Raw genomic sequence first — 12,361 nt, 5'->3', positions numbered from 1 at the left:
ACTGACCCTACCGGTGTGCAGTACATTTTTAACTTGAGCTCGGTTGGGCGACAGCCGCGATCGCCGTAATGATAACGTGCAATCCGCCCCTCTAGAGCTGAAGTCACACAAAGATGCAGATACGCTGATGGCCCCATGCTGACGTGATTATGAAGGACGCCTAGGTCTGCATACAAAAGAGGACACTGCATAGGGTTCAACGCCTCTTTGCAAATGCCCATGCATAATTGATCATATGTAAATTGAAATGTTGTGAGCCGGGGCTTTAGGCTTTGGCTGAATTGCGGCTGGTGCGGAAATTGAAATAATGACCAAGGTCGTAAGCAAGGGCAACTCCCGGCGGCCTGTTAATTACTGGAGCAAATTCAATGAATGGTGGAGGCAAGTTCTTGAGGAAAGCGGCCGTCGACCGGAAGCGGCAGCTATCAACAGGTACGTGCCACGCTTTGCGTGACTGAAGTAACCCGTAGTTCCAAGATACAACAAGCCGAGGGTCACTATTTTTGCCTGAAGGTGGTATGAGGACAATGCGCACGAAATTTGGCCTGCGGATGACATGCCTACGATGCTGGAAACGCGCATCCACGCCAAGTGCCTCCGCAGGTAAGGGTGACCATGTTACCGCCTCAATTTCTCAACGGAAGGCCTACAGAGTCATTCATTCTGATAGCTCCAATCAGCTTGGGCTCAATCCTGTCGTCTAGGCCATCGCCTGTGGTGACCGGTTTTTTCCGTAATAAGTTCGCGCTCGTTTTTCTCGCGTCGCACCAAGGTAGCATCTGACAATATCCTCGCAACTGCCCTTCATTACAGTGTTGACGAGGTTCGCAACTACTTTCGCGCTTATCGCGCTCAACGCCGGGTGAGTCCAAGTTCAAGGGCAGCCCACCTCCCAAATCACCTGCGAAACGGTCGTTTCTCCGTGCACTCACACTTGAATAAGCAACGGCCAACTGTCAATGAATTGATTTCCTTAATGATGAAGCATGAAGCATGCTTTGCATCGCAAAGCACTTGATTTATTTGGGTTATTATTGTTCAGTCGCCAGCATCGCTCACGCCGCGAGTAATGCGCACACGCATAATAATACGCACTTATTGCCACAGAACTTTACACCGCAAATTTTACGAATTGCTACACTCCTCTACAATACTACACGCTATGAGAAAAGTTGTCATAACGTGCAGGCGGACGCAGCTGCGCGGATCGAGTCCGCATGTGCCATGGACGCCACAGAAGAAGAAGAAGCCGACCCAGACGAGCCCGCGCCACGTGCAGCTGCAACCGGCCGCCGGACGGGCCAAGCTGCAGGACCCAAACTCCACTCCGCTGCCGCCGCACAGCCCGCCCGAGGCGGCGTGTCCAAATTGGTAGGCCCCACAAGCCGCCAGCCACGACCCGTGGGTCAAAGCAGCGCCCAGGCCGGACCCCTCCACCAGCTCCCCAGCTTCTCCGGCCGCGTCGGCGGTGCAGGCACAGTAACTGGCATCCCGGAAGGCACCGCACACCGCACCTGGTGGTCACATGGCCACCATATGAATTCCCTCAGCTCCCGGCAGTCCGTCGGCGCCGTCGCAGGCCCCAGCGTGGTTATCACGGGCTTCCCGCACTCCGAGATCCGCCACCGTGCGCTGAGCCACACCCAGCCCATCTCTCCGGTCAAGCCCGATCCCAGCGTTCCCAAGGTGCCGCGGTCGGAGTGTGCGCCGCCGCTAGCACCGCCGGGTTTCGGAGTGGACATGGCGGAGCAGTACCCACAGCAGCATCCACCCGCGTACGGGACCTCCGGGCTACTCAGAGCCTGCAGCAACATGAGCACCGGCTCTCTGGATGCGCTGTTGGGCATTCCGGAAGACGACCCACGGGACACTGCAGGCCTTGGCGCACACCCCGCTTTACACGCCGCGCAAGCCAACGCAGTTAGTTACCAGCAGCAGCAGCAATCACAACAACCACCGCATTCGTATGGACACACCAGCGCTGGCGGCGGCAGCAGCAGTGGAGGTGGCGGCGGCGGCGGCGGCAGAGTTCCACCTTTGCTGTCGCAGCAGCCACAGTTGCAAATACTGCAGCAGCAGCAGCAGCAGCAACAGCCACAGCAGCTGGCGCTCCAACACTTCCACCATCATCACCACCATCATCACTTTCATCACCAGCAGCTGCACCAGCAGCAACATCAAAAGCGACAACAGCAGCAGATGCTTCTAGAACAGCAACAACAGCTACAGCAGATGGGATCCACGCAAGCAGCTGCCGCAACGGCTACGGCCACAGGAGACCTCCGCACCATTTTTGACGACGCCCCTGACGCCATGGAGCCGCCCGTGTTGCTACATGCTGAGCTGACGCTGCTGCCGCTGCAACGGAAGCAACACCAACAGCACCAGCACAGACTGCCCTTGCATGAGGGGGCACAGAGGCAAGACACTCAGCGATGCGTGGAGACGTCCTTGGCCGCGTCGTCCGCCGTGGCCGCTCACCAGAAGCAGCAACCGCAGCCACAGCCTTTGGATCGGCAACACGGGACAGCTGTACACCAAATGCCGAACGAGCTGCAGCAACAGCCCAACCCGCAACAGCAATATCAACAGCACCAACAGCTGCTTGCTGGTGGCTCATTTTACTGCGGATGGGCTCTGGAGGATCCCCACCAGCCCCAGCAGCAGCAGCAGCTGCCATCAGGGAGCCGTGCAGCCCGGGTCGTTGCTAGCCATACGCCGTCAGACGCGTCTTGGGGCGTCCTCAGTGCGCAGCCGCAGAACACCACAGGCGCGTCCCCAGTCGGTCCCATGGAGAGCGCGACGCCCATGGTGGGCAAGCCGCTGCCGCCGCCGGCACTGCACCAGCACCACCTGCACCAGCAACCACATCACCAGCAGCTGGCGGCGGCCGCGTCGCCCGGTTGGATGCCGTCGGTTGATGGTGGCTTGAAGCGGGAATCCTCGCCGGGCGACCGATCCGCCGTCAGAAGAGGCATGGGGCCGCGATATGGGGGCAAGCAGCACCAGCAGGAGCCTCCATCGGGGCTGCATGATCTCCCTTCGGTGCGAGGTGGATGTGTGGGGAGAAGAAATGCGGCTTTGTGCAGGCGCATGGCAAGGATGTAAACTACTTAATATCCAACCATTTTTTGCTTTGTGCAATTCGCGGTGCGTTTTGACGGTAGCGGTGTTTTGACGGTACCGTAGAGCATGTGCAGGTCCCGCCTGGTTTCGCGAGAAAAAAACAAGACGCAAGGAAAGGTCAGTTGACCTCAAACGCTTCGCTGCCTGCTTTCCGCTCTGTTGTTCTCTGTCGCAGCGTAACGCACCGAGCTCCTTGTCCCAAGTACCTTGCCTTACGCCGGGCCCTGCATCTCCGCACACGCTGGACGTCAGCAGCGGTGAGCCACAGCAGCCGCAGCAGCAGCCAGCCAGCAACGCTACCAACTGGCCTCCCAGAGAACAGTTCAGCAGCGACCATAGTCTGATGAGTGGTACGGCAGGGGCGCCTTGCGGCGGTGGCGGCGCCGCCACCGCCGCTCAGCCACAGCGTTCCTCCCAGCCCACCGCGGCTGCGACATGGCTAAATACGGCAGCACCAGCACCTCTTCCTGCCACCGGCTGCGGCCCATCGGGTCATAAGCCCGACGTACGAGGTCGATTCGTGTATCAGCTCCATAGCTCCGGCTCCGAACCCTCACTTCGCGGATTACACCAACGCCAAGACACCGCGATGGATGCACCGGCTGGACCAGGAGTAGCAGCAGCGGCAGTGCCGTATAACCGGCAGCTGCAACAGCTGACACCTGCCGGCCGGCTAGCCCTCACTTCCTCGGTGCGGGGAGAGCAGCTGCTGGTGGCCGCATCCACGCCAGGGTTGCCGCCACTACCGCGTTTGATTCCGCAGACGATGCCTTGTGACGTCCGGCAGCAGCAGCAGCAGCAACAGCTCTCGCCCACAAGTGATCCTGCCGTACATGGATCTTGTACGAGCATGAGCGTCCTCAGTCCTGATAGCGGAAACACGTCCTCCCCGGCTTGGGTAGGAAGCCAGCCTTCATCATCATTCCAGCAGCAGCATCAAGAGCAACAGCAGCAACAACAACCCGCGCGCTCTCAGAGCTTTTCGTCAGGCGGGCACAGCATCCAGGTGCACTCCGCTGTGGCTGTTGCTGCGCAGCAGCAGCAGCAGCAGCAGCAACAACAACAGCAACATATGCAGCAACACCAAGAACAGATGCAACAGCAGCTGCAGCAGCAACAACGGCAACAGCAGCAACTCCAGCAGCACCTGCAAGTGCAGAAGCAACAACTGCAAGTACAGCAACAACAACAACAACAACAACATATGCAGATGCAGCAGGAACAGCAGCAGCAACAACAACAATTACAGCAGCAACAACAACAGCAGCAGGCGCAGCAACAGCAGCAGGCGCAAGCCCTGCTCGGACAGGCGCAGGCCCATTCACAGCAAGTACCTTCGCTGCCGCACTGTTTCCTGTTCGGCCGCGCAGCTCTCGCCGCCGGATCCTCAGAGCCCCAGGATCTAAACCATATGCGCATCAACTCCTGGTCTCATGGCTTGGCGATACCGGGAGGTCCGCTGCCTTTCACCGCACGACCTTTCGACACTGGTGCAACGCTGGTGCAACACACCGCGTTCCGATCTCCTCCCATTACCTCCGCGCCGTCGGCGCCGTTGCCGGGGTCGGCCGTGGCGATGCCCGGCGGAGCGTCGTCGTCGTCTGCGGCGGCGGCGGCGGCGGCGGGGTCAACGATGGGGCAAGGCCCGTCGTTGGTGCTGACGCCGCCTATGGCGCGTGAGGCGCCGGCAGCGGTGCGGCAGCTCGCCTCGCCGTCTGTTTCCCGGCGGCACAGCCAACCGGGAGGAGCCCCGCAAACATACGTGACAGTTCTCTTGCAGCAGCAGCAGACGTTACAGCAACAGCAGGAGCAGCAACAAGGACTGCGACAACAGCAGGAGCAACAAATGGCGGATCGCCCAATGGCAGACATGTTACATCGATGGCAACGCAGCGACGCCGGGGACGGCAGGGTGGACAAAGCACCGCGTGTCCACCAGCAGCAGCAACAACAACAACAACAACAAAAGCAACAACAGAAGCAGCAGCAGCAGCGACGACACCAACACCAACAGCAGCAGTCGGCGCCGCTGCCGCAGCAACAACAGCAACAACAACCACACCAACAATCGACGCCGCTGCCGCAACAGCAGCAACAGCAACAGCAGTCGGCTTCGGGAGGCGGTTTAGCCCAGCAGCAATTAGCTGTCGCGCTCGGCGGTGGTGATCCGAGGGATGGGCCAGGTCTCCGTGCTCTGCAGGTGCAGGTGAGTATTTGCTGACGGTGACAAAGAAGAAAGAATCGCAACGCCTGCGCTAAACCGAGGCACCTAACCAGGCTCGTGGTGGTGTCATGGGCCATGCCACATGCAACGATGATCCCATCGTTTGGTAAACCTCCACTCCTTTTAATTTGGCATGCGTTTACAAAGTACGGTAAGCAGTGCAAGAATAATGAGCTAAGGGGCTATGGTAACAATGCAATAATGAACAAATACATAGACGGTAACACCGAACCAGTTTGCAGGCCGTGTCTCGTGTACGTTGCTCCGGGTGAGAGTCCTCCTTGGAGCAAGTCTTTATTAATGCGGGTGATTAAGATCCCGGAGTTCTGGGGTTAGTCGACGCACAGCAGCCGCTGATCGCAATCGCTTCACCGCATGCATGCAGTATGAGGCCAGGGACGACCCGTCGGGAGCGCGGACCAGCGGCGGCGGCAGCACAGTGTACGGCACCGCTATTGCGCCTGCCGCTCCACCCTCCGTTACCCCAGTTGCAGCGCCGTACGCTGCAACCAGCGTAACAGCTGCAGCAGCTTCCATGCAACCCAAGGGGCCTTCCTTGATGCGAACTCAGTCGGCACCCGCTGCTGGGGGGGACGGGGCAACGCCACGGAGCGCTGCTGCTGCTGCTGCTGCTGCTGCCGCTGCGGCGGCGGGGGCAGTGGCGGCAGCGGCAACTGTCGGTCCAATTCCGCCGTCTCAGCAACAGCAAGGTCAGCAACAACAGCAGGGGCAGCAGCAACAACAATTTGGTCAGGGGGTTGGTAACGGCACGCCGAGGTCGTGCGCCGGGGGTTTTGGCAGCCCTGGGGGATGTTGGGGCCCGGACCAGTCCATGACGGAGTTGGAGGGGGATTCCATGTGGCTCAGCTCCATGCTGACGTCAGACTTGCCTCCCAATATGTACTTTTGATGCCCCGCATGATGTGTCCCGCACCCAAATGTTTTCGGTGTATGTACTTCTACTGCCCTTTAACTCCTACTACCTTGCTTTCAGGCACTTTTGCACTTTTGATTCTATCATCCTTACAGCTTGTTTAGCCGACGAGAATGGTGTCCATCGTTTTTTGACAACGCGTGGTGTTGGTAGATGGGGCGGGACTCTTTGGGGGCCGCCGGGTTTTACTTGGCAGGGACCCTTGGGCTTAGGAGTGGCCCCTGCGCTTGTCAAGTCTTTATCTCTAGCAAGGACGCTTCGAGGGCATCTTACCGTTAAGCCCCTTAGTTTTCTGCTGATTTCTGATCGTAACGAAGTCTGCCAGCCATGTGAAGTAGATGCTATTGCTTCTGCTAAGATGGCATTCAGCGTGCTGCACTAAACGAAACGAAGTGACCTTCCCCCCAAAAGGTTTTAAGTGACACAAATTAACGTGACACAAGGCTGGGACATAGAGAAATGTGCGCCTTCTTGATGGTGCGGTGAACCCGCGCGCGAATGCGATAGGCACGAGCGAATTCGCATATATATACACTCCGGCACGGCCGCCTCCTTGTTGTTTCGGAGACGTTTTTCCTGCTAAAGGCCCCGCCGCAAAAGTCTGGTTGGTTTGTCTAGTTGTTGATTGACCCTCAGTAAAGCGCGCATTGGTTGATTGGTTGGTCGTCGAGAGGATGATGGGAGTGTATTAAGAGAGGGACAGAGAGTGAGACCTGAGCGAACTGCGAAGGTGAGCTAGGGAAAATGCTGCATAGGGGGAGGAAAAGCGGGGTTCCTTAATAGAAGCGAGCCTCGGCGGGAGCCTTTAGGAGCTACGACCTTGACTTTATGCGTCGACGATTGCATCTCATTGATGGGAGAATTTTCAAATCCTAAACCATAACTGTCGCATTTGCTGAGAACCGCCGGACGGTGTGTCACATCCGCGCGCGTGCAGCATACACTTAGTGTAGTGTGGTGTAATGTGGTTCCCCATTTCATGACGCAACCCACCCCCCACTTCATCGAGCAATTCTAAGACTGCCTGGCTGGGGAGCAAAAGAGGTTGTTGTTGTTGTTGTAGTAGGATAAATAGGGATAAGGGAAGAAAGCTGCAACCGGCCGCGGGCCTTAGAGCGGATTTTGGAGGGCGTCTGGTTCCCCCAGGCCTTCCGTAATATGAAGGGCGGCATGCATGTGTACATCTCCTTCCCTTCCTTCCTTCCTTCCTCCCTGGCCCCCGCCCCGTACAAATAGAATTACTTGAACTAGGAAACCGCGGGAGAAGAAAGGGATGGAGGGAAGGAAGGAAGGACTTAGGGATTGCTTTTTACGGCGTTTTTTCCGGTACGGCGCCTTGACTCCCTGGACCTCCCTCTGACTTGCAATGGTGCATGTACGGCATTTCTAGGTCGTACATGAGAGGTCTGTGTATGAGGATGATATTGCTGTGATGACGACCGACTTTCCGTCACGAAAATGGCGTTACGAAAATGGTGGCGGCGGCCATATCTTTTCATAACGTTTCAACACGCCGGCTGTGACGTTGACTAAGCATCCATAGCTTGACGCTGTGGTCTTTACGGCAACTGTTACCCGGTGGTTTTAGGCCATCAAGCTTGCTGTGTGCGTGGGTGTCTGCGTTCGTATTTTAGTAATGAGTGCTCTGCATGCTTGTGCGTGTGTGTGTGCGTATGTGTGTGTGCGTATGTGTGTGTGCATATGTGTGTGTGCGTATGTGTGTGTGCGTATGTGTGTGTGCGTATGTGTGTGTGCGTATGTGTGTGTATGTGTGTTGCAAGCAACAGACTGTCTTGTGGTAATTATGGCTGGTGGCTGGTGGTTCTCCGTCTGGCAGGTACGTAGGTCATTGATTGCCTCCCTAGGAGGACTCCCATATCTTTTTGGTGGGTCATTGATTTCCGCCCACCAGCAGCACCGCCACCGCCAGCAGCACCACATCACCAACACCACAACGGCTCGCATCGAATGGTTAAATCGGCCGGCCTGCGGTACGGGATTTGCGAACATAGAGGCATCAAGAGCGCTGCGGCGGTAGCTATGCAACGCAAGTTTGCTGCAGATTACCTCAGCTGCCTCCGCCGCATTCCGGTTCAGCGCCGGTCGTCGCTGTTCTTTGCCAGAATGGCTTGATTGTTCAAGATGCGGTGATGGCGTGGCATGCGGAGAAGGGAATTGGATCCAGTGAAAGGGACAGTTTTCTACTTGTACACTGTTCCTTAAGGATTTTTTCGTGTGAGCCTAGCCTTATTCCTTTCCGCAGTGCGCGATTGTGCACACACACACACACACACACACACAGATAGACACAATAGGAAATTTGCTTTAACAAGTTATTTTTATAATCCTCTATGCTTGTTTTTGCCTATCCGTCTGTCTGTCTGTCTGTCTGCCATCGCTATTCTGCGTGCAAATTTTATCTGTCTGTCTGAGCCTGTCGCCAAGTGGGTGTCTAGGTGTCTGTCCATCCGTCTGCCTGTCGCGTTGTTTTGTCTGATGATTTGCGCACGCTTGCAAGCGTAGGGGCACGTACATTACAGTAGTGCTCGTGTGGGTCGCGGTTATTTAGGGCGTGAGTGGATCGTGCGTGCGGGAATCCCCCGCGAGTGCGCGCGACACCGCGTGCCGCCTTTACGCCGTAATATCCCGTTTAGTTTTATTTACTTTTCGGAGGTGCGAGGCCTTCCAGCCTCTCCACCTATTTATAAGTAGCACTCGGGTCGCCGACTAGGGACAGTTAGCGTGCGTGTGCAGTTGGAGGTTAGTTTCGGAGCCATCCTTGGGCATGTGGAGGGAGGCAGAGAGGTGGCTACCTGCCTGGTTTAGCTAGTTGGTGTATCTGGTTCTGGCATAGCATAAGCCCGCAAAGCAAGGACACGCACGCACGCACGCACGCACGTACAATATCCTTCCCCCGTTGCCAAGGCCGCCGTGCCTTACAGAAGTGTAGATGCTGGAAATGCTGTTGGGCCTGTCTTGGATGGATATTGCATTTGCGCACTCCGCGTTCCCGTTTAAGCCACACTTCTCGCGCGCTCGACAGTGCGCGCGAAAAGGCGTTTGCTGCTTTTTTAGTGGAAGTTGATGGTTGCAGGCGGTTTTTTGTTTGATGTGCATATCGGGAATCCTTTTAGCTCGGTTTTAACTGTAGGTGTACTTCGGGAATCAGCGACCAAAGCTCTTTTGGGGCGGCATCCAGGAGATACGTGTGCAGGTGCGGGAAGAACAGCCGGAAGGGAACGGGGTGAGTTAGGAGGAGGTATATGTATGCGCCTTTTGCTTGGTTGAGTTGGTGCTCAGGCGGCTGCTGGGGCCACATATTCAGACGGCAATGGGGACGGCTAGGTGATGTGACGTGCAGGGGGTGTGTAGGTGGGTAGAGTTTGCTACTGTGGTATATGCCTTTCTATACGACGTGGCATGATCATAGTCATGGACATGGACATGGCATTCTTTCCTGAAGGCTGGCTGATTGTTGTGAGTGCCTGTCGGAACGATGTGAGCCGACGGACTAGTATACCGTACTACGGGATTATCCTGGCGTCGTGCGTAATGCCTTCAGAACCTTGGTTCATACCCCTCCCCTCGCTATGACGGGGAAGAGGCGCGGAAGATCGTATGTTGTGCCACGGGATTCCTCGTGCAAGGAGCAGGGCCCTCCCATCATTTCTTAGGAATGTGTGATTGCAGCGGGAATGGGCGGGGCGGAGTCTTTCTTAAGGAGAGATGACGCCAGCGGGCAGGTGTGTGAATGCAGTAGGGCAGGCGAAAAGACAATAGGTTGTTGCTTTAGTGAACAAAAGAATGGCTCCTTCAAACAATTTTTTAATCCTGCAGATACGAGGACAGCTGCTGCTGCTTTTTATGAAATAATGGTTTAGTTTAGTTTAGTTTATCCTAACGGCTTTAAACAAATATATAGAGCGTGGAACGTACGGGAACATGTACATCATGTACGGTGTTTTAATGTAAGAATGGGTGTACCTGCCGTTGTAATGTACGGAAAGGGCAGGTCAGGGCATGGTAGAGACCAGGAAAGCCGATTGGTTCGAGCGAGATGGAGTGGGCGCAGGAGACTGGGAGCTCTACTCGATGTGCTGAGTGGCAGGGTGAATAGCAGGGCCGGGTTGCCCCGCCTAAGGGGCGAGGCCTGCTTAATTTGAAAGGGCGGTCGATCTGAAGACGGATGAAGACGCAGCAAGGAAAATGCTCACAGGGCTCAGCCCCACACAGCGTATCCTGCCAGCCCTTTCCAAGCACTACTGCCCACGTAGTGGCCGTCGAAGCAAAGCCTGATGCAGCCTGCAAAACGCTGAAGCTAGGCGCTTCCCAGGGAAATGCTGTGCTGGCCGGCCCCCAGGCCGATGCTCCCTGATTTCTTCGGGCACCTGCGCTTTCCTTGGTAACCCAGGCTTCGACGGTTTTCGGAAAGCACCGCTGCATGCCTGTGCTTTTGGAGACGAATAATTGGTAAATACCCATCTATCCTGATGCCTCATATGATATTCAGCAGGCCCAAGCCTGCCCAAGCGGCTGTGGATGTGTAGAGCTCTTTTGCGCCATGGACAGCAGGACCCCTTCTTAATCAAGGCGGAGCTTGGAAAGAGAACTGCTCGAAACCGCTGTAGGACAATTTGCGCAGAGACAATCATGGTTTCTGTAAAGCCTTGGGAGGTCTGAGTTGTTTGCAGCTTAAAAAAACAAAACCTTTGGTGTCATAAACACTTTGTTTTACACGCCCGGGTCGGGAAACCAGTTAACTGAATCCAAATCCAGTATGCCGTTGCAACGGGTTCCATGGCTGTATTCCCTCAGCAAACAGGACTCAGATGTGCTTAGACGTTTGTTCGCTTTATGACAATACAGTCAGGACAAGGGGCTAACCCCCAAGGATTGCTGACTGTGGACCCCAGAAGCACGTACGTAACGCTTAACATCTTACATCTGTAATTGACTTTAGAGTTATTGGCGAGCGTTTGTTTTCTGGAGGAAAGTCAAGGAAATGTCACAGTCAAGGGGCGTGGAACTTCGCTGCACCGGCAATGTTGTTTCTCTGGATCCGCTAAAGCAGCATGTCGAGAAACTTTTGAATTTCCATGACGAAAGTATGCTTGAGCGGACCTGCGTGCAGGTCTCGTCTCAAAGGTGAGGAACCCAGCGCGAGTTTTGCTGCCGAACACGGCAAGCTGCTCGTTGGGTCCCCGATCCCTTTTGTCTTATGGTAGCTATACCCAACTTTACAAGCAGCCATCTAGTGCATGCGCAGCACCTCCAGTCTCACCTCGTAAAACTGCACAACGCACACGCATGCTTCTTGCATCGCGCTGCTGCAGCGTACCCCTCTGCCAGGCTGATGTGCTGGCGGCTGCCGGGCGGGTAGATCTCCGTGGGCTGTATGAGCGGCTGGCAAACATTGTGGATCTTCGGGGCCGGCGACGATTGTCTCAAAGTGCGTGTTGCCGCGGAAGAGGGATACGAATGGTGAAAGTCTGACGGCCCTTGCCAGGCCCAAGCTTTCCCAAGCGAGTGACCTCCCTCTTCGGCCGGTCCGCTTCTTCGCAACCTGCGAACGGCTGGCGGTGACAACCACTTACTGTAGTTATGCCTTGTGGCTGCGTTTGGGCACTTTGGGGATCATGTCCGCCTGGCATTCCCCTGCCATTCGCCCTTCGCGGTGATAGAGGATTACCCGCGGTGAAATGACGGCGTGCTGTGTTTTCCCATAAGCTTTGTTTGTGTTTCGCGGTGGGGAAAACACACGCGTGTGCTGATTACAGCCACCTCCACCGCAGCCGCGGCAGGAGCGGAACCAGCCATTGTCCATTGTCGGCCTTGTATATGTCATCCTGGCCATACACCCCACACGCCACGCGGTTCTCCGCCTCCGATTGGCTCACTCTCAATTACCTCATCCCCATCCTCCTCGCCCCAACATCACGCGCTTCAAGAAACCATAACCGCTTAATAACCAGCTTCCCTTTCCCCTCCTTTCCTCCCTCCCTCCTCTCCTTCTTTGTTTCTTGAATACCCACATGATTTCCTCCCTTTCCCTCGTGGTTCGTCTTTTCCTCCCTCCC

At 56.1% G+C, this 12,361-nt stretch overlaps 2 protein-coding genes across 2 annotated transcripts in view; both read left to right on the top strand.

The window, feature by feature from the left end:
* Positions 1–307: 307 nt before the first annotated feature.
* VOLCADRAFT_119944 (uncharacterized protein) lies at positions 308–1,920 on the top strand (the record flags this gene model as incomplete). The annotated part of the gene is made up of 4 exons (XM_002958359.1): positions 308–432; positions 514–603; positions 814–862; positions 1,345–1,920. Coding segments are annotated over 4 exons (840 nt in total), but the record flags the coding sequence as incomplete, so codon positions are not given.
* A 6,168-nt stretch (positions 1,921–8,088) lies between these two features.
* VOLCADRAFT_99655 (uncharacterized protein) overlaps positions 8,089–12,361 on the top strand; it is a gene marked incomplete at both ends in the record, with an annotated part of 19,384 nt that continues 15,111 nt past the window's right edge. Inside the window, 4 exons of the mRNA XM_002958358.1 lie at positions 8,089–8,121; positions 9,436–9,498; positions 11,356–11,429; positions 11,618–11,733. Coding sequence (XP_002958404.1) covers positions 8,089–8,121; positions 9,436–9,498; positions 11,356–11,429; positions 11,618–11,733 — 286 coding nt within the window. The remainder of the gene's footprint in view (positions 8,122–9,435; positions 9,499–11,355; positions 11,430–11,617; positions 11,734–12,361) is intronic.

This window comes from Volvox carteri (genome assembly GCF_000143455.1).
Source record: "Volvox carteri f. nagariensis unplaced genomic scaffold VOLCAscaffold_92, whole genome shotgun sequence".
NCBI classification, from domain to species: Eukaryota; Viridiplantae; Chlorophyta; class Chlorophyceae; order Chlamydomonadales; family Volvocaceae; genus Volvox; species Volvox carteri.
Note: the sequence above shows the minus strand (reverse complement) of the source record. Positions and strands in the feature narration are given on the sequence as shown.